At 40.2% G+C, this 20691-nt stretch overlaps 2 protein-coding genes across 2 annotated transcripts in view; both read right to left on the reverse strand.

Annotated features, from left to right (window-relative positions):
* The window catches only part of b4galnt1a (beta-1,4-N-acetyl-galactosaminyl transferase 1a), an 80071-nt gene extending 66682 nt beyond the window's left edge, over window positions 1-13389 (reverse strand). The window contains exons 1-3 of the mRNA XM_076276128.1: window positions 13256-13389; window positions 11410-11721; window positions 824-1000 (exon numbers count right to left, since the gene is read on the reverse strand). Of these exons, the coding sequence (XP_076132243.1) occupies window positions 824-1000; window positions 11410-11621 (389 nt within the window). The 5' untranslated portion in view covers window positions 11622-11721; window positions 13256-13389. The remainder of the gene's footprint in view (window positions 1-823; window positions 1001-11409; window positions 11722-13255) is intronic.
* Window positions 5113-7613, reverse strand: LOC143114905 (uncharacterized). The gene is made up of 7 exons (XM_076276743.1): window positions 7511-7613; window positions 7336-7427; window positions 7108-7212; window positions 6783-6970; window positions 6522-6686; window positions 6137-6381; window positions 5113-6012 (listed from the first exon to the last, which is right to left on the reverse strand). The coding sequence occupies exons 1-7, from the start codon at window positions 7611-7613 to the stop codon at window positions 5978-5980; spliced, it is 933 nt and encodes a 310-aa protein (XP_076132858.1). The 3' UTR covers window positions 5113-5977.
* Window positions 13390-20691: the final 7302 nt, after the last annotated feature.

A 20691-nucleotide genomic window follows, 5' to 3' on the forward strand; every position in this document is an offset into this window, starting at 1 on the left:
CTAAAATGCCGGCCTTGTGTGGACACATGGTGTAACCGGGGAAAAAAATTAACCGGTTTCAAAAAAACGTTCTCGTGTGGATGGGCCCAAAGACAATTTGTCACCACAATGTGTTTTTTGCTGTCCAGACTCAAATACTTTAAATAATACTTTAACAATGGATACAATTTGGATATGCTAAAAGGCAGGGTCTTCTCTGTTCACACACTATTTTAAGAAAACTATTTGACTAAAATGTACCTGCACTGAAATTGCCTTCAGTGCACGGTCACCAGATATTTGTGTATTCAAAGTGGACAGCATGTTCCTCAAACAAGGCCAAAGATGTACCAGCAATATGTTGTGTAATCACTAGACATTTTCCTCTGCAAATACAAAACTACAGCATTGTGCCTGTATTACTGGATCTGATAATGCAGTTTCTCTCGCTTCTGTCTGACAGCACCAGTGCCTTTACCAACTTCTTATCAGATGTATATTTGACAAGAAAAGGCTAAATTATGAAATTGCCTGTGGTGAGCAAGAGTAGTGTATATGTATTGTGTATGTGCATATCACACAGGTGCAAAAATGTATATTTGTCAGTTGGTCGCTGTCAGTAGGCTTTGCAGTGTGTTAAGGAGCAACTTTTTTGCCCTGACACAGGCAACACAAGACAAGTCAGTCAGCCTTCATCTCCACTAGTCTTTGAAGTTGGTTTGATATGTCCATAGCTTAAAATGGTACAGTCTGTACACAGGTCAAAGCAGCTAGAGCAGAAACTGGTGGCATTGAAGTCCCATGCCAAGGTTTGTTTGGGCACAGGGCAAAGCGTTAAACTCACCTCTTCTGGAAACTGTTGTATTCCTGAGCCCGACGGCGTTTCACCTCCTCCAGCTCCGACTCCTTGAAGGCCGTGTGAAGGTTCTGCGCCGACACCCGAGGGAACAGCAGATTGGCGTAGGGTAGGTTGATGCTCCTCGTCTCCCCCTCACACACACAGCCGTTATGGGCCAGGAGTCTGGGGGAGGGAAAAGGAGACAAGTTTCAGGCCTAACAGCGGAGAGATGTGGGTAGTTTCATAAATCCAAAGCATTGAAGCCATGCATCCATTCTAAGGACTTAAGTGTTAGATACATAGATTAGTCGCAAACTAATTATGTTGAGAGGGGCAGTTACAGGTGCAAAGTTGGATCTCTGCAAGACCAATACAAATGCAAGTGGACATATTCCATACCAATACAATGATGCAAGAGCCAGACACCGTATGTTTCTGATAGTTTCATGCATGGACATGACATATAGTTTGTCATTTCAGTTTAGTCATCATTTTCTGGTTTGCTCAAACTCAGCAGCAAGACCAGATATCCTCTGCCACTCCAGGTACCCTGAATGAAAATCTAATCTCATCTACAGTGGCCTCTTGGTGAATTACATTAGTTTCACATTGAAAAACAATGAGAAGAATCCAATCTTGAAAATTCTGGCGCTTAAAGGCTGGCGTGCATCACCTAGGTGTAGGGCTGGGATAAACGATTATTTTTTAAACGATTAATCTAGCGATTATTTTTTCGATGCATCGATTAATCTAACGATTCATTTTTTCAGTCCGATTCGATTTCGATTCGATTCGATTATCGATTATCTCCCCATTAATTCACTAATAGCAACTTATACATGTTTATTTACATATCTGAATGAAAAAACATGAATTCTTTAACATTGCAATATATGTTTATTGCTCTTAAGATTCCAAAATAAAAGACTGAAGTGCAAGTACAAGTGCAAAGTAATGCATTCTTAGTCAGAGGTAGCATTCAATAAAGTTCAGTAGGCTATGTGTATGTCTAATTGAGTGCCTGTCATTTTAAGACGTTCGTGTGGGAATCCTTGCAATTAACATTAACAAAGTTAAAAGGCTGCTGATGTGTGGATGCAATTCATAGTTTGTTCAAATAACAGTTCGTACTTCTCCTTTGGACAAGCACTTTTGAGTCTTGGAAAACACTTCTCCATTTGCATCGGGATTTTGCAAACAGAGTCAATAAAATGAGCCCTGCATGAGTAATACAAGCAGCTGCAAGTAAGCATGCTAAACTTGACATCCAAACAGTATTCTAAAGTTAGCTTTGAGATAGGGCAACTGCTTGATTGCACACTGTAACTTAACCTCGTTTAGTCTCCTCAATTTAGGCTACTATGTTGTGATAAGACCTAGCAGAGTTTACTTTAACTTTAATGCAGTGGTTTTGAACAAATTTGTGCATGGTCACGATGCTAAGCGGATTTAATAGCAATTTAGCCCACTGTGTTCTATGCAGTGCTTCTATGTGGCAACAACAATCCTGAATATTTTGTTAAATGCACATGCAGAGGAGGAGCAGCGGGCTCGTTACGAGAGAGAGCGGGCGGGGCGAGGAAAGGCTGTGTGAGTAAAAAGTGCAGCTCAATTAAATTATTTTATCTTATCTTTAATTTAAATAGCAGGCCTACAACATAGAACATCAATGTGTGGTGGCCGGTTTTGATTTCGTGGTGCCCAGCCACAGATTAGTCAACGTATGGAAAACACTGAAGATGTAAAATTAAAAATATTTTGCAGCACACGTTATGCTTGACGAATCGACGCTCATATTTTGCGTCGACGTATTTTTTGCGTCGACGTCATCGGTTACGTCGACGCGTTGTCCCAGCCCTACCTAGGTGGGTAATACTCATTGGATATATATACTGTGTGTACTGTATTTAAACTTTATTACAGGCTCTAGACCCAACAGCAAGACATACAACAACAACAACAAAAGGAATAGATACATAAACACATACAAACATACTCTGATTCATGAGAGTCTTAATAGGCACCCATACCAATGTTTCCACAAAAATGATTGATATCTGACGGAGCTGCACCTGGGGCTTGTGAGCCTCATTACAATACAGTTTTGAGACGCATCAAGTCGGGACATGAACTTAAACATTAGGTTCCTGAAGAGAGCCTGTAAAGTGCTTAGCCCTGAGTCACAAAAGAGCTTAGTTGTTGTTGTTGTTGAGTGAGAGTGGAGTTGGAAAGAATACACCTCTGTTGAGCGCCTCTCCACCTCCACAATCACCGTCTGTGCGCCAGGCACTCTATTCAAATGTTACTTCTTGCACAGATGCAGGTTTATTTAAATGTATGGCAGCAAGATCATGCATGTGCATCCGTGTAATATAAGTTTACCTGTTTATCTGTTTAAGCCAATGTAAAATGTGTCAATTAATTTAATCAGCTTGTCAGTAACATTCTATTGTTTGACACGACCGACACACTGCACTGAAATTATATTCCTTTTTGGGTTAAATCTCCCTGTGATTCATTCATTAATCCGAGACATTTGTAGCCTGAGATGATGCTTTGTGTTATAATAATAACATATAGAATCTCTTTTGTGTGTAAACAGCGATCTATTGTTGTTGTTTTTTTTATTATTTCCTTCTTTATTGTAGACAAACCACATCTGCAATAAGCCCTGTTTGTACAACTACCTGTTCATCTTGTCATTGTCCATCAAATCTTCAGTAAACAATAACTCTACTCCAACCATAGGATTAGCGCAAACTTCCAAAAGTTTTTTCAACACCCTTGGCTGTGGTTCGGCAGCAGCTAATTCACTGAAAAGTGAATTTCTCACAACCCTTTTTACTCCCCTCTCCAAAGGGTGCTAATAATTGTGTGGGCAATTGTATATTCTGGTAGTCTACCATAACCCACAGGATTTCTCAATTAACCTATTTTTCATTTTGGGTTTCCAAAAGGACCTCTCAAATGTCCAGGGTGTCCAGATGATTTTATTTGGATCCCCCACCCCTACAAAACACCTGAGCAATGCCCTTGGCCCTTGGTCATCAAAGTCAGGTCAGGTCAGAAATCTAGGTGTCATTTTCGACAGCTCTCTTAATTTTAATAAGCAAGTCAGCTCTGTTGTTAAAGGTAGTTTTTATCAGCTTAGAACAGTAGCTAAACTGAAGCACTTTTTATCTAAGAAAGATCTTGAAACAGTCATTCATGATTTAATTACCTCACGTTTAGACTACTGCAATTCACTGTACACAGGCCTAACCCAATATAATTTAAATAGACTCCAGTTAGTTCAGCAATGCTGCTGCAAGACTCCTCACTGGCAAAAAGTTTGAGTACATAACTCCAGTTTTCGCTGAGCTTCACTGGTTACCAGTGAAATTTAGAATTGATTTTTAAAGCTACATTGTGTAAGAACTTCTCCCATCTAGCGGTGAAATTCTATATGACAACCAACTGAATATTACTTTCTAGCCCCTCCCATTCCGAGCGCATTTTAACTCCTACGGTGGCCGTTTCATGCCAAGGTTAACATGGCTTCCAGTAGCCTACTACGACTTCGTCCAGTGTTCCTTCCAGCGATGAGGTTACTTTAGAAAACATTAAACATTGCATTTAGTTATATAGCCAGTAAACATGTTGGTTATGACCTCTATGTAAAGTGAATAATAGTTTTACGTTTTCGTTATTTTGGTAGGCTACTATTTCATTGCTAGCATCAGCTATCAGATTCCCAAACGAATGCATGCTAATGTTAGTACAGTAGCAGTGCTATCTTTATTCTGTATGTACGAGATTAATAGTGTAAGGCAATGTTTACAGCGTAGCCTACTATTTTTCTCAGTGAGCAGAGTCAGAGATCAGTCGATGCTACGGAGGTGCGAGGGAAAGGTAAAATGAAGAGGGAAAGGTAAAGAGAAGCCAAAAGACAGAGCCGGTGGCAGAGGATCGGTGAGACCTCCTAGGCAAAGAAGAAGACTCTCCAAAGATGACGAGGAGAGAGTGGAAGAACTTCAAAGACAACGGAGGTTTGTGTTTTTAATATATTTCTCTGAACAGTATCAATTCAATGACACCGAAATTAGCTCGGAAGCTGCACCAGGCACGTTCGTTTTCGTTGCGTCTGCTGCAACTAGCATACACCAAAAACAAAGACCATTCTTCTAAAATTGATTTTACGCGTTGCGAACGGAACGCTTCAGTTACGCGCTTGGTGTAGCTTCCCTGTTTGTATCTCCATTGTTTATATGTAGCAATGTCTAGCTGTTGCCAGTCAACTGCATGATGTGTTGTCTGCCAGTGAAATCATGACACATATGATTACGTTATGGTCTATAGAAAATGTTTTCACCTTTTCATTGTCCATACACATAGTATTCTTCATTTTGTGTAAACGCTTGAAAAATGACAAGAGTACTGTTACTACTTTGCTAACCATCTAACTTTGCTACCTAAACAAGCCTATCTGATCTTATTTTTTGTGTCTTATTTCTTTAGAGATTTGTGGATGGAATGAGCCTGCAAGAGCACAGGGACCTCACCACACAGTTGCTAGCGAGGCAGCCTGGTCTGGTGTTTGATGCATTGATGATGCATCAGCGCAGACATGTCATCCCCCCACCTGTGCCAGGGATGCCTTGGTGTACCTGTACACACTGCAGAGACATGCCAACCGATCGAGAGAAAACCTGTGTGAGCCTTCTGCCTCACTTCACACAGTACTGCCTAGATGAAGGTTTTCTCCGGATTCACAGGGAGGACATCACAGTATTAGGCTATGTAAGAGAGCCAGGTGACAAGAGTCTTCAGATATGCTGCCTACAGACATTTCATTTTCTGGCTGCATGGGTCTCTAGGACAGGGTAATATAAAAGAGTGATCCCAAGTTGCTGTGTATTTTGCTTTTATGAAAATAAAATATTTTTGTTATAAGAGACCATTCATGCTGTATTTCTTATACATTACATCCACAAACTTATAATAAAAAAGGAGCTGTAGTAATTTACCTTTTGAAACACCAAATGACGGTAACATGGTCAATAATGTTATTTGCAATATATATTTATTTACAGAAAGTAACAAATTATGGTATTTACACCCATTTACACAACCCTTCCTTTTTCATGGTGCCTTTGAAGCAACATGGACCAGCAATAGGAATCATTCTAAATGCGCAGCCTCCTGGAAAGCTGCTCCTGTGGAAGACATGAGGTGCCATTAGACATACACACCATTTTATAGTTCAACATATTGTTATTAATCTGTACAGTGCTATTTCGCCTAGACTGAGTTACAGGCAAAGGCAAGTGCATCACATACCAAGACCTCTGCTGACTTGTGTCCGCATCAGCTCTGATATAGGGGGTGGAGGTATAGGGGGGACGACACCAAGTCTTCTTGGGTCATTGGGCCGAAGGCTCCTCCTTCGAGGCATCCCAACTCCACTCGTGAGTCTCTTGTTTATAATTTTCCCCTGCAGTTCTGAGATGTATTCATATGTTTTCTCAGATTTCAGGGCGTACAAGCTGTATCGTCTTGCATGTTTGTTGTACAGTCTTCGGAAACTGTAATGGCACAAAGGTAAACTATTACAGGTCAATTACTCATTACAACAACTGACAAACTGGAGAGCACATACCAATCCCAAACCACTGTGTGCCTGTGGGTTTACTTTACAAGACAATACTGCATGTATTAAACTTACATTTGTTTGCCCTCAGATGTAGTTCTTGTTGGTCTGTTGCAGTGGAAATTGTAGTCAAGAGCTGCCAGCAGAACTCTTGCCTCATAAACCGGGGGAGTGAAAGCAAAGCGCTTACTGGCATACATCAGAACATGGTTCTGGAATGACTCCAGGTCTGCTGTTGATCTGTTCGAATAGAAAAGAAATCACACACACATCCACATTAGTGTGTGCATACATACATACACACACAAAATTTGTGTACAATGTTACATGCTTTACCTGAAACGCAGATATTTGTGGACATCCTTCAGCCAACGCTTGTTGAAAACAATGTCCACTAAGGCTTTGTGAGACTTAGAATCTCTCTCGATCCACTCCTTCCCTTCTCCCAGATCGCTGTGTTGGCAGCTTCCCATTTGCCACGTGTGGATGTTGCAGACATGGGGACAAATGCCAATCCAAAGTGCCTGTGCAAAAAATACAAATATAATACATAATATATAAAACAAATTGTTATACAGAAAAGGGTCCCCATAGTACAAATATATATATAGATATAGTGGGATCTACCAGCTACAATCAGTACAATAACAATCCTGCTTACAAGGAACTGCTCTTTGGTGTCAGCAGTCTTGCAACACCACCAAAAATGGTTGACGATGTCCTTCAACCAGTGGAGGAGAATGGACTGTCCTTTCACCTTCCCTGCCTTTGGGAAATAAAAACAAAATACTGAGGTATTTCAGAAATTGTCCATGGAGAGCTAAGAAAATGCATATTTCATCCCAACAGTAAACTACAGCCAATGATTCCCATGAGTCTTGAAACTTACAGCAGCAAGTTTCTTGGCCAGATTCTTGGCACCGTGCCACATGTCCAGACTGTGATGAATTCCAAGGTCCTTGTATTTGCCTTTGTCTGGGTCTGTGAAGTGGGAAATCATAGCATTTCACAACATCTCTTTTTGCAATATTTGTATTCATATATGTTATCAGAGGAGCACTTACTCATAAGGGCTCCAATCTGGATATGAGCATCTGTGCAGATCTCCACCAGCTTTATCTCTCTGGAAAGCTTGTCCACAGTCTGGATAAATCCCTCCTTCTCCATGATGTTGGAGTTCCACGATGTATGCCGCTTGTCTATTGTTGCTACATGAATGATTTCCTTGGTGTCAAGCTCCATCGTGGTGTAGCTGCAGTACTGGGCACAATGCCCTGGTGAATCATTTCTGCCATCCCTTGTAAAAACCCAGGCATATTTCGTAGTAAGGTTATATAATAAACATATGTCATTGCTGCAAGTAATTTATACATGCACCATTTCAACATACCTAGCACCACAACGTCTTTCCCTTGAAGGCGACGGATGGCCTCGGTATTCCTTTCTTCCCAGTATTCCTTGACTGCGTCAACACAGTATGTGTCTTGGATTGTGCAAAATGTGTTTGGGTTCACCATGCCCATGTTCATGAATTTAAACAATAGGGAAACCTTCCCATAGTTGTTCCCCGACAACAAAATGTTGGTGGATAGAAGGAAATCCCCAGCTTGCATCCCAAACTTCATCACAGGCTGCGAATTCCATCTCCACAGGCTATGTCCATTGGGACATATCTAAAAGTCAGAGAAGATTGATAAATGGATTTGAATTATACAACACTGGCTGTCACAAGAAAAGTGCTTGGTATTGCTACCAGTACCAGTTGTATTATGTTGTTACTGACTGGACTTACCCATTCCGCAATCATTGCCGTGCCCTTATAAGTGATGTTGATGTGAAAGGGGGCAACACTATCACACACCAGACCAGTCCTGAGAACACCTGTACATCTGTCCACCGGCAGCTTCATTAGTGTGACAAGCTGCCTCAAGCAGGTCTCATACAACACTGCCGCTCGGACACAGATGATATCATCTACACATTGGACCTTCAAAGGGTCTGGGTAACTGGGCAACTCAACACTGGGCAAGGGCTCGTCAGTAGGGTCTTCATGAGCAGAAAGGTCATGCACAGTTTCATCAAGCCCAATTACAGGAAGATGGTCAACAGTCTGCACTGCCTTTAATGCTCCACCCATTCTGTGGAGGCAGAACACACGGGCACCATGTAAAAATGTATGACAAAACACAACACAAAATATGGCCAAGTAACAACAGATGAGCACACACCGTATAGAAATTGGTGGAAGATACTCTTCGTCATCCCTCTCTCCATCATCTCTTTGATGGAATGCAGATCCTTCATCTGTCCAGTCGATTCTGTAAGAAATAACATATTTAGAAAAAAAGAACTTCCACACAGTACAAATAGTAACATACCGGTATGTCTATAGGGTGTACTACTTACACACTGTTCATGGGGTCATTGAACACATTTTCATCCACATCCTCCTCCGCGATGCTCATGTCATGTAGGCTTTGTAAAAAATATATATAAATGCTTATATCATGAAAATATACAATAGAGAACACATGTAGGGTTAGGGTATAGACATTATGAGCATTGATGGGTTACCTCTGTTCAAGGCTCTCAATTTCAGGGGCTTCTGCAATTGCGCCAAGATGCTCATCTCTGAAATGAATAAGCAGAGTGTTTCACAACATATGACAGTACATAAAATGGTAAACACCAAATTATTAAAAATATAATTTCTGTTATTATCAAACACAATCAAACAACAATCACATAGAGTCAACACAATTGTTTTCATGCAGTGACTGACCTGTCTGTCCCACTAGAGATGCTGGACACTGCTGGAGTTAATACTTTAGAGGGCTTTCCTTTCAGTGGTGTTGATGTGACTGCTCGAAGTTCTCTCTCATAGCTGGACAAAAAAGAGCAGTATGTTTGAATGTCTCACTAAACCACAAACAAAGTGCATTCATTTTATGACAGTGAAGAAAATGTATTTTTGTAGATGCACCTCATATACATATAGTAAATTGACTAAAGTTCAATCAAAACAGTTCTGTCAGTTCAGTTTTGTATTGTTCTGCATGATAATGACTTTGACCCTCAGTCTGATCAGTCTCTGGGCTGGCTGGTCTACCCTTCCCCCATTAGGTGTAATGACCTACCCTTCCTCCATTCACAAGTGTAATGGACTAGTCTACCCTTCCCCCATTCCCAGGTGTAGGCTACAGGTGAAAAAACTTTCCCTTCAGACAATCTACTAATTAGTAGGCTACGTCTAAAATTAATAAGACTACATGACAGGCCTCAGGAGGTAAACGTCACCCTTGGAATTGGCTACCCCAGCATTATCAGATTAGGATACATTGTGTAGGCTACAAAGCAAAAGCAATGAAAAATAACTAGGCTACAATTTACAGTGCCCTTTCCCTTTGATCAGTCACAGCACACAGATTTATGTTATAGCCTAGACAATCCTTTTTCATCAACGCGAAAAGTATCCTAGACGTCATTCTAGCGTTATGCTATAGTTAGCCAAGCAACTGTAAAACTTCGAATTTACACCATAGACTGTATAGGTTTACACGAATAGGCCGAATTACCTGTCGAGAAGAAAGCAGGCAACTTCGGCGTCCCTTTTGAAATCCTTGCTCCTCATGAGCTCTTTCCATCTTGGAAAAGCCACTCCAATATTTACCTTGGTCTTGTTGTTTTTCCTGTCGCGTTGTCTTTTTAATTCTCGTTTTCGCTTCCTTGGCGACTCCTTTTCATGACCTCGAGAATATGTGTGATCCTCCATCTTCAACAACCTTTCAAATCTGCCGGCAGTCAGGAGTAGACTAATCTCCCCCTGCCATACGTCACGGTGCAGCTGAGTGCAGCCTAAAAGCGCGAAAGGCGAAGCTTGAATTTCCAGGAATGTCCCTCGTTGGCGAATGTATTTCAAAGATGGAGGCGCAACATGGATTCTGCCATCGCGCGACTCGCGCGTATGTATTTGGAATAGCAGATTCTACACTTACGAGAATACTTTGATTAGTAAGTGGAAGTAATTACACATGAATGAGCACATATTTTTGAAAGAACAAAAGGGTTTTTGCTAAGAATTAACTCAAAAAAATACACAATGTAGCTTTAAGTTTTACTCTTTGTTTTTAAAGCACTCCATGGTCAAGCCCCTTTGTATATTTCTGAGCTGACTTGACTTGACTTCATTGATGACGTTTAGGGCATGTTTTCTGTTAATAATTAAATGTATATGTAATGGACTATACCCTGTGTAGCTTTATGCCTTGCTTTTTATTACTCAATGTCTTACCAAAAGTTTTTTTAGATAAGAGAATTCATATTGTAGCGAGGTAGCATGGGAAAAGGCACAGTGGGACACGCCCTTCAAAAAGAGAGGTATTGTCCTTCAGGTCTAAATGAGGGCTTAACTGTTTGTTTGTTATGATTATTGTGAAATTGTGTATTGGTCGTGCTTTTAGAATTGGGTTTGTCCATTAGTAAGCCAAGGGAAGTTACACACTTGAGTCACCATATAGGCTATTACCATCCAATGAGATTATTACCGACACCAAAAGAAGGCTAGCTGAAATTACGTATAGAATTTTTCTGCAACAGCAGGTGGACACCCAGGTACACACAAAAAACACATCCTCTGATGACACACAAGTGTGTGTTCTTGTTGGTTAAATGGGGTCAGGTCAGGTCAACAGTGAAGGATGTAACAAGCTCTCAGGAAAACAAGACTGCTCTAGACTATGTGCATGAAAGTTGGTGGTTAGTTTCCGGTGGAGCCAGGTGTGTTTGAACCTGCCGTTATTGTTAATGTAATTAGTGTCTACACAAACTCGGTTGGGTGTTGCAGTAGGGAATCAGTGCCTTAAGATAAAGAAGTAACGCTCAGCTAACGCTCCACCGGAAATACGTGAGCATACAGGAAAAGCCGTGTAGGTAGTCTATTGCGGCTACATGCCATCGCACCCACCCCAACACACTCTCCTTGACACGGTATGGGATGTCATCGTATTTGTGCTCCGAGAGAAGCATTCTGTCCCCCAGCAGCTTCTCCATCTTTGCCTCCTGCTTGGGCCGCACGTCCACGGACGTGTACGGCCGCGGCGTCCAGGAGCGGATCAGAGCTGCCACCAGCCCCAGGGTGACCATGACCATCAACACCTTCTTCTTCTGGGACCACATGGAGTAGGTGGGATTGGGGGTGGGGTGGTGGGAGGGGGGCAACAAGAGGAGGGGGAGAGGAACGGCTCGAACTCTGTGGACCGGGACCACGATCGGACGCCTAGAGAGGAGAGAAGAACAGAAACAATATGGTCCTTCCTGATGGATTCTCAGCAGAACAGAGTTGTAGCTTACCTAGGGAGTTTAACTAATGCTTGAAACACTTCAAATGAGAAGAGCTTGGTCTGATAGATTCACTACTGGGCCAATCGGAAAGCTATGGGGAATACTCCAATTTAAGTCTTGCAAGGCTCCATTTTGAGCTGACCCTGGCACTTTGAGATCTTGATTGATGCTTAATGGTGACAGTCCTGACCAAGATAATTCCCACCACAACCACTGTGAAATTCATGTAGAGACGACATTAGCAAAAAAAAAAGCAGTCAGCATGGTCCGACATGGAAATAACAACTGTACTAGTTCATACACAAGACACTTTTATAATCATCTGGCTTTCCACTATAGGCCTACTTGTCATCTAAATTAAGTTACAGTTGTGCCTACATGACAGTGTCTACACTACAGTATAGGCCTACGTCGTTACTCAAACTTCCTCAACTCAAACAAGTATGAGCCAAGTCCATGAGCTTTCATTTACACACTTACTCAATCGCTCCCCCTTTACAATCTTCGCAGAATTCCCAAGGGGCTCAAGAGCATTTATTGGAAAACGTATAGTAATTTAAACCATGGATTTGCGTAAAATAGATGAATAGTACGATGAACAACCGCTTAAAAACTCAAACTCAGTTGACTTTACTTCATCTTGTAACTTTCACATGGCACGTAGGCTTATAGACGTGCAAGAGATTTACTTAAACTGAAAACACTTACTCGCATTTGCTTCCTTTTAACTGATAACAACCTTTTAAATTGCAAAATTACAAATGTACACGTTCACCCAAAGATAACTCATGCCAACGGGAAGGTATTCAATGACGGGCATAACTTGACCGTTACCTAAACAGTCCGTGAAATGTACTGAGTGAAGCAATTCTATAGCACTGGCCACGATTAAATATAGACAGCAAGCCTATGTATTAGCATGTCAAAGAAACAATTAAAATACAACGTTAGCTAGCAGACATTTATGCCGGTTTTAGTTACCTTAATATATTAAGACGCATCAGACACCATGATCATCATTATCTCATTCGCTAAACGACAACCTTACTGCTACAGCTGGTTTGAGTAATATTTTGTAATCAATATAAGCAATAGACTAATTGTTGCAACGAAATACCTTGGATATGCTACTTAGTGTCAGGCTAATTGTTAATAGAGCCCTTACCACGACAAGTCGCGGGGATGCGTAATGTGGAAGGCCATATTTGGCAAAGATGAGCTATCATTACTGGGAGGATATGCCGTCAATTAACATAAAAAAAGAATAAGTATCTAACGATGCCACGCAAGTTAAGTGAATATAAAACATTATCTGTCTAAAGAGGCACTATTTGGATTTCTACGCGTATTTTCGTATTGCAGCATAGGGTCAGCCAAACCCAAATTGCACTGAATAAAATCACCTCGATTGCCTTGCAAAGCCAGATGTCGCATAATAACATTCAATCCATAAGATAACATTGACTTACCAGACAGAATTATTTCATTGCCTCTTTTTTCCAGAGCAGTGGCAAACATATGGTTTCAAGCAAGGCATAAAAATCCGGTTGAAGGTAATTGGAGAATGACACTGGCAAGAATGCCGCCCTGTCTTGTTCTTCACTACCCCCTCTTTCGGCGTAAGAATCTGCCTGTTTCCATACGTAGCCGATGCCCCAAGTGGGCCCGCCTGTGAACTGCAGTTAAGGGTTTAAAAACATTGAGAGCCATACCTGCTACATATTCTTTTTGGTTAGGATAGATTACTTCATTGAGTTTATGGAATCATTACACTACATTACTAGTTTTTATTCCATCTTTAGGCAAGGAATAATGTTGTTGTATGATGTTGTTTTTTTTTTTTTAAATCAGCACTTGCTTTTGTATAGTGAATGTTTTGAGACATCACATTAAATGTTTGGCCCAACAGCAAAACACAAGAAAAACATCACACAGTTGGGATATTTATTTTATCAGCACTTGCTTTTGTATAGTGAATGCTTTGAGACATCACATTAAATGTTTGGCCCAACAGCAAAACACAAGAAAAACATCACACAGTTGGGATATTTATTTGGAGACAATACAATTTCGACCACCCCCCTCCCCCCCCCAAAAAAAAGAAAGAAACGGAAGCAATCTGCAATCTGAATGATGATGTAATAATGGTCTTAACATGTGAGGCAGGCCTAATATATCCCCTTACGCGTCAGTCCCTTATGTTGGCACATTAAAATAAACATCTGAAGTTTAAACATCAGGTAGGTTCTTAAGATTGAGAGAGGAGTAGTTCACACACTGAAAGAAAAGTCTTAGGCCTAAACAAAGTCTACAGAAAGGAGTTTTTCATTTAATTTTGGGAGCAAGAGCAGAAGTTTCAGCCGTCCGGCTATTCTCAATGCTCACAGTGAATCAACTGCAGACATGCAATTTACTGCACTGCATGCAATTAAGTTCTTAAGATTCACACACAGCTCTGTTACGTAGGATACTGTTTTAGGAAATGGATGTAAGAGGGGGGAAGTATGTGATGAATTCCAGTTTGTGTGGGCTATTTCAGATACGGCATGAGAAATGATTTAATGCATTGATAGAGGTGTGCATAATAGAAGACAACTGCAGGATGCAGAAGAAAACAGACTGCAGGATGTGCTGAGAACTGATGTGGTAACTGATCACAGGAAGTCAGAGTGAGTGGTCTGTCATCTAGCTCAGACTGTGGTTGAGGCCCCTGTTGTACAACATCTACACATGACTGCTGAGCCAACAGCACCTCCATCATCAAATTTGCAGATGACACAGTGGTGGTGGACCTGATCAGTAACAACAATGAACAGGCCTACCTGAATCTAGTAGAGGATGTACAGTAGCACAGTGCCAGTTCAACAACTTGATCCTGCAAAAAAAAGAAAATTGTGGTGGACTATTGTCAGTTACACTCCATTCAATGTAAAATTGTAAAATCAATGGGCAGCCTGTGGAGAGTGCCGAAAGTGTTAAACATCACCGAGGACCTCACATGGACCAATAACATCCAGCACACTCTGAAGAAATCCAGGCAAAGACTGTATTTATGACAGCTGAGAAAATTCAAAGTGTCATCATCTATTTTGAAGGGCTTTTTCTCTTCAGCAGTGGAGAGTGTTCTACAGGTAGCATAATCACCTGGTATGGGAACTGTACAGCCTGTGACTGCAGCAGGGAAGGACTGGGACAAAAACACAGCCCAAACAGCCCTCAAATCGGTCGGGCACACCTAATTAAATACAAAAATCCTTGCATTACCCTTAAATATGCATATATTTACAACTAAGTGTCGTGGAGCACTGAAAATGGACAAATGTAGGCCTCATTGGCTATTGTGGTGGAAAAAACTCACACCTACCAGTTCAATTCAAGACCAAATTAGCACTCTGAAAAACCTTGATCCAAGGAAACACACTGAGACAAAAGTCGCTCTTGAACTGTCAATATTTTAATCACAATACTAAAAAGTGACACAGCCTGACTAAGTCTAAGCCAATGCAACACTGAGCAGTAGAGTGAATGTATATTCTGCAGAATATTTAACCCAATTTGAGATCTGCGCAAAAGCTGAGGCTGGAGCAGCGGTGCTCCATCCTTTATCCTCAAAGTTTCTCCTATTTCCTATATGCAACAATCTGATCAGAATTTGGGGTTCTTCAGAGTTCAGAGAGTTCAGAGAGATTTATTCATCACATACACAGTTATATCAGTATATAACAAGCAGTGAAATGTAAGCCTGGTTAGCTTCATGATTGTGTAAAGTAGAAAAAAATCTAAGTAAAACAGATAAGATTAAAAGCAGAAGTTAATAATAAATAATTCAACTAAATAATAAAGTGACATGAATGATAATAATACTACTACTAATAATAATAATAATAATAATAATAATAATAATAATAATAATAATTGAAATTGAAATTAAATGCCTTTATAGTCATTGTACTTTACAATACAATGAAATTAGGAGCGCTACTCCACTGGGTGCACACAATAAATACAATAAATAATCATTACAGGACATATAAACAGAGTAAAAAACAGTAAAAGACATAGAAACATAATAAAAACAGTAAAATAGCAGTGATCAGATGAGTGCAAGTATTGAAGTGCAGGAGGTGACAGTAAGTGACTGGGTTTGTCTAGCTACATTTTTTTAGGGAAACTATTGCATTTGGGTAGCCTGGAGATTCCAGACCCTGGTAATCTAGAAAGATTAAAGGATAATTCTGATTTGTTTTGGATGAACTAGAGTGGTGGACACCGAAATTTTGACGATGGATCCTGTCTCAACTTTCATTTTGAATCGCCTTTGACTGTTTCAGAGTGGCTGGCTATGGGCATGCACAAACATGTCCTTAAAACAACCCTTAAAGGATAAGTTCGGTGTGATATTGACCTAAAGTGTGTTGAAACATGATACCGAGTGTGAATTCTTGTCTCATAGCCCATCTCGGCTTGTCCCCTGCACTCCGAAATCTGGTGCTAGTTAGCCGATGCTACCAACAGGTTTTAAATGGGGGTGCCTCGGGCATCGGACTAGCCATGCAAATAAATCACTGTTTTACACCATTTACGAGGCTCAAAGTAACTCTACACTTCATTGGTAGACTTCCGAGGGCCCTGACATTTAAAACGAGACATTGAGAACTTTGAAAAAGCACTGGTAGTTTTTTTATAATTTATACAAACAGTACCTTCGCGAAGTTTTTCTTGAAATCTTGCGTGTCACGGGAAGTTGATTGACGAGAAAGAGCGAAACTACAGCTGATACGTGACATGAACCATACTGTCTTCGTCTTATCCTCCATTATGTCAGCTGAAGCTGCAGTCCGTAGGCTATATGCACATGTACCAGTCACTCCTTCTTCACGTGTACATTACTATTGTGTCAACATTACTATTGCGAGTATTCACGTATCAGCTGTAGTTTTTCGTCAATCAACTTCCCGTGACACGTTAGATTTCAAGATGGCGGCACCCGGAAAACTTCGTGAAGGTACTGTCTGTATTATCGTCTTGTAAATAAACTACCAGTGCTTTTTCAAAGTTCTCAATGTCTCGTTTTAAATGTCAGGGCCTGTCAATATCACACCGAACTTCTCCTTTAACGTTCATTTTCAAAACTGTACAACTCACCGAGTGAGTTCTTGCGAGAACTCTGGATTTTCCAGGTTAACATTTGTCTGGACTTTTTAACCTGAGCTTGGATGTGAGTAGCCCAGGTCAGGTCCTCAGAGATGTGTACTCCCAGATATTTATAAATAAAACCACTAACTCTCTCTACCTGTGCTCCGTCAATCAAGAGAGGGATGTAAGTCTGCTGCTGTCTCCTTCTGAGAACTACAATTAGCAATTAACTTTATTGATCCCCACAGGAAAATTCATGATGAAACGAAGACTGAACTATTTGGCCACAATTCCCAACGGTGTGTGTGGAAGAAACCAGGCACTGAGCTGCACTGATGTTTGTCCTTCTTTATGCTTCTCTCATCCTCTCAAATGAACTCTGGATGTCATTCATTGTGACCATTGGGCCCTTGGTTACCTGTCTGACCAAGGCCCTCCGTCCCGGATTACTCAGTTTGGCTGAGTGGACAGATGTAGGAAGACTGTTGGTTGTTCCCAACTTTTCCATTCGAGAATGATGGAGGCCACTGTGCTCTTGGGCACTTTCAATGCTGCAGAAATGTTCTTTGACCTCGTAGCTTGGTTTTCACTCTAACATACACCATCAACTGACCTTATATAAAGAGATGTGTCTTTCTTAATAATGTCCACTGAATTAATTTAGGCACAGGTGGACTCCAATCAAGTTGTAGAAGCATCTCAAGGACCATTAATAGAAGTAGGATGCACCACAGCTCAATTACAAGTGTCATGAATACTTGTAAATGGAATATTTCAGTCTTTTATTTTTGTTATAAATTTACAAAACAGGAGTGGAGTGGAGTGTTGGAGTATTGTGCGTAGATTGATGATAAAAAAATAATTGAATCCATTTGAAGATGAGTCTGACATATGGACATATGGACAAACATAACAAAATGTGGAAAAAGTGAAACGCTGTGAATACTTGCACTGTATACACAGCTTAGTTGGCTTGTGCATGAATAGCCTATTTTGTAGCCTACAGTGTACATTCCCATCAGTCTACAGTCTTTTATTCCATCTTTACCAAGAGAACCCTTCTGAGATGGAACCCTTTCGACGCCCTATAGATACCAACCACCACTCATGTCGTTGATGTTAAATTGTGGGCGTCTGACAGAAACTGATCAATCTGACAGTTTTGACACTCTTTTGCTGCCCGGGTTTGCAAATCATTCATGTAGAAAACTTAAATTTGGGACCATTGTCGCTCGTTTCAATTTGGGACCTTGCAGACGGATTGTTGTTTGTTTATTAAAAGTCAAGACAGTCCAAAGTAGCCTGGTCTATTCAAAGTGTCAGTTTATTGCACATCATTTTTACGTCATTTTGAATACTGCCAAGTTTGAAATCAATCGGACGAACGGTTTGATAGATATGTGAAAAACAGGCAAACAAACAGACAGACAGAATTTTGTTTTTGTAAATTCTTGTCAGAAAAGCCAAATTATAGGCCTATTGACCATGATTCCATTTATAATAGCAGTAAAAGGGGAAAATATCCAAGGGGAATGTTTTTTTATATACGCACTGTATACAGGCATATCATAGACTCAATTAACAAGCAAAATACAGATTACAATTGACAGTGTACACAAGGTGTAAAGTGGTAGGCTTACAACACAGTGTGCATCATGTAAGGGATGAAATATCTGTGTGTATTTCTGTGTTATACAGTATCTGTAGATTGAAGCAGGTAGTAGTGGAGTAGTGGAGACTAAATCCTAAATAAACATTTATCCACCTCTATTTAGAGTTTATCCACCTCTCAAAAGAGTTTATTCACCAACTTATAACATTCACAAATAACACTGTATTATCCACATTCCCAATATATACACTCATCAACACTCTAGGAAACATTTAATACCACTGGTATTGTTACAAACATTGGACAATAACCTCATCAAACATGTTCTGAATGCCTTTTATAAAAATCCAATACCGCATTGGCGCAGTCCACCACACCGAGATTACATAATTTATAGTTTACCCAACCTCTTATTTTACCACTACATCCCTGATTCCATCCTGACAAACTTGTCTGAACTGAAATCTCAAGTCAAGAAAGGGTTCCTCTGAACACGCAAAAGTGAGACCTCTGGTGGACGGGAGTGCATCATACAGCTCTAGTGTAATGTAACAAGAGCAATGACCACAAGAAAACACAGGAGGGCATTTGTTTGTGGAAGATAATATTTTCAATTTTCAAAGTTAATATTTCTGTTAAAGTTTCCCTGAAAAAAAAGTCAGGTACACTAAAACTAACTTGCTTATAGTCAACAATGACTGAATGCTTGATTATGCTAGACCAATTGTGGTAGCTTGTCATAAATAAATCAAACATTGTTCATTGACTGTGACAATTCATACACGTAGACCATTTATGTGCATGATCTTTACCTTGATAAGCTCATGTCATGACTAACCACAATCAACTGAAAAGGTAGAACACCTGTTTGAACAAAACCCCAGAGGCCTAGGCCTACATGTGTTTCACAGCAATAGCTCAAAAGCATATTTAGAACCATCTAAATGGTTCAGATACCATGTGAGTATGTTGTTCAACAATTCAGAACACTTGTTGCTGTGAGACATTTTGAAAAGAAAGTTTGTGAGACGGCTTATGATGATGAGGCTGAATAAAGAAGAAGAAGAAGAAGAACTACAGGAAACAAACGTATTGGAACACAGACTGACAAATCTTCTTAGGGGCACAGGCTATTCAAGAGTGGAAATATGTATCCACATATTGGTTTAAACTTTACAAACAATACAATTATGGATGTATTAAGATAAACAAGATGCAGAAAATAGTTGATAGGTGATAGATAGCTCATATTAAGATATTTTATTCATATTAAGGCATGTGTGCATTCTGAAGAAATGTTCACCATTAGCCTCTGATGTTTTTGTAAATTTGCGTACATTGCATAGATATTGCTCTAAGAAAAACTTTCCAAACATGGTGTGCAAGCACCCTGATCAAGGTTACATAAAAATAAATGGCCCAAAATGTAGAGCATGTAAAGGATTTAATGCATGCTGTCACCAATGCCTAAAACTTTAAACACCACCAGCTTGGCAGGTGAGGAGCAAATCCGAATAGTCTCTGTTGAATATTCTCATTTGTCTACTATAAAAGCAGATCTACAGTAGCCTAGGCAAAGGGAATCTTCATTTGAATCCTTTACCCTCCTGTTGTGTTCGTTTTCTGTTCACTAGTTTTGTGTTCCCGGTCACCGCTGCATTATAACTTGTTATAAATCCATAGTAACACATATATTATCATCTCATGTTGTGATAGACCTTTGTAACAATTTATGTTCTATTGTATTGCACTAGTTTTGAACTTGCATTTGCTATTTATGGTCTGCAGACCTCATTGACCTGAGCTCATGCAAGCCAGAGAGGGGAAGAATCTATTGGGGAAAGGTCCCAGTGAGGGTTGGCATAGAAGCAAAGAGGGGGTGTTTGTTTATGTGTTTTAATGTACAGAAGCACACATACAGTCCATCTGATCAATAAATATGTGTCTCTAGACTCAATTTTATACACTGACCATTTTCTCACCCATTCATTTCTAATGGCCGGTCATTTTTGACGTGAATACACATGGGTGTTAAATAGAACACTCAAATTGTTATGCAAATGATCAAAATGTGTTTTGTGTGTTCAGATGCCCTGTGTTAACAAAGTCATGGAGCCACATAGTAGTCAGAATAAGTTAACAATATTTTTGAGAGAA

The sequence above is a fragment of the Alosa pseudoharengus genome, unplaced genomic scaffold (assembly GCF_046254945.1).
Source record: "Alosa pseudoharengus isolate Yale_2024_CS ecotype anadromous, Long Island Sound unplaced genomic scaffold, YU_APseudo_1.1 YU_APseudo_1.1_scf_9, whole genome shotgun sequence".
NCBI classification, from domain to species: domain Eukaryota; kingdom Metazoa; phylum Chordata; class Actinopteri; order Clupeiformes; family Clupeidae; genus Alosa; species Alosa pseudoharengus.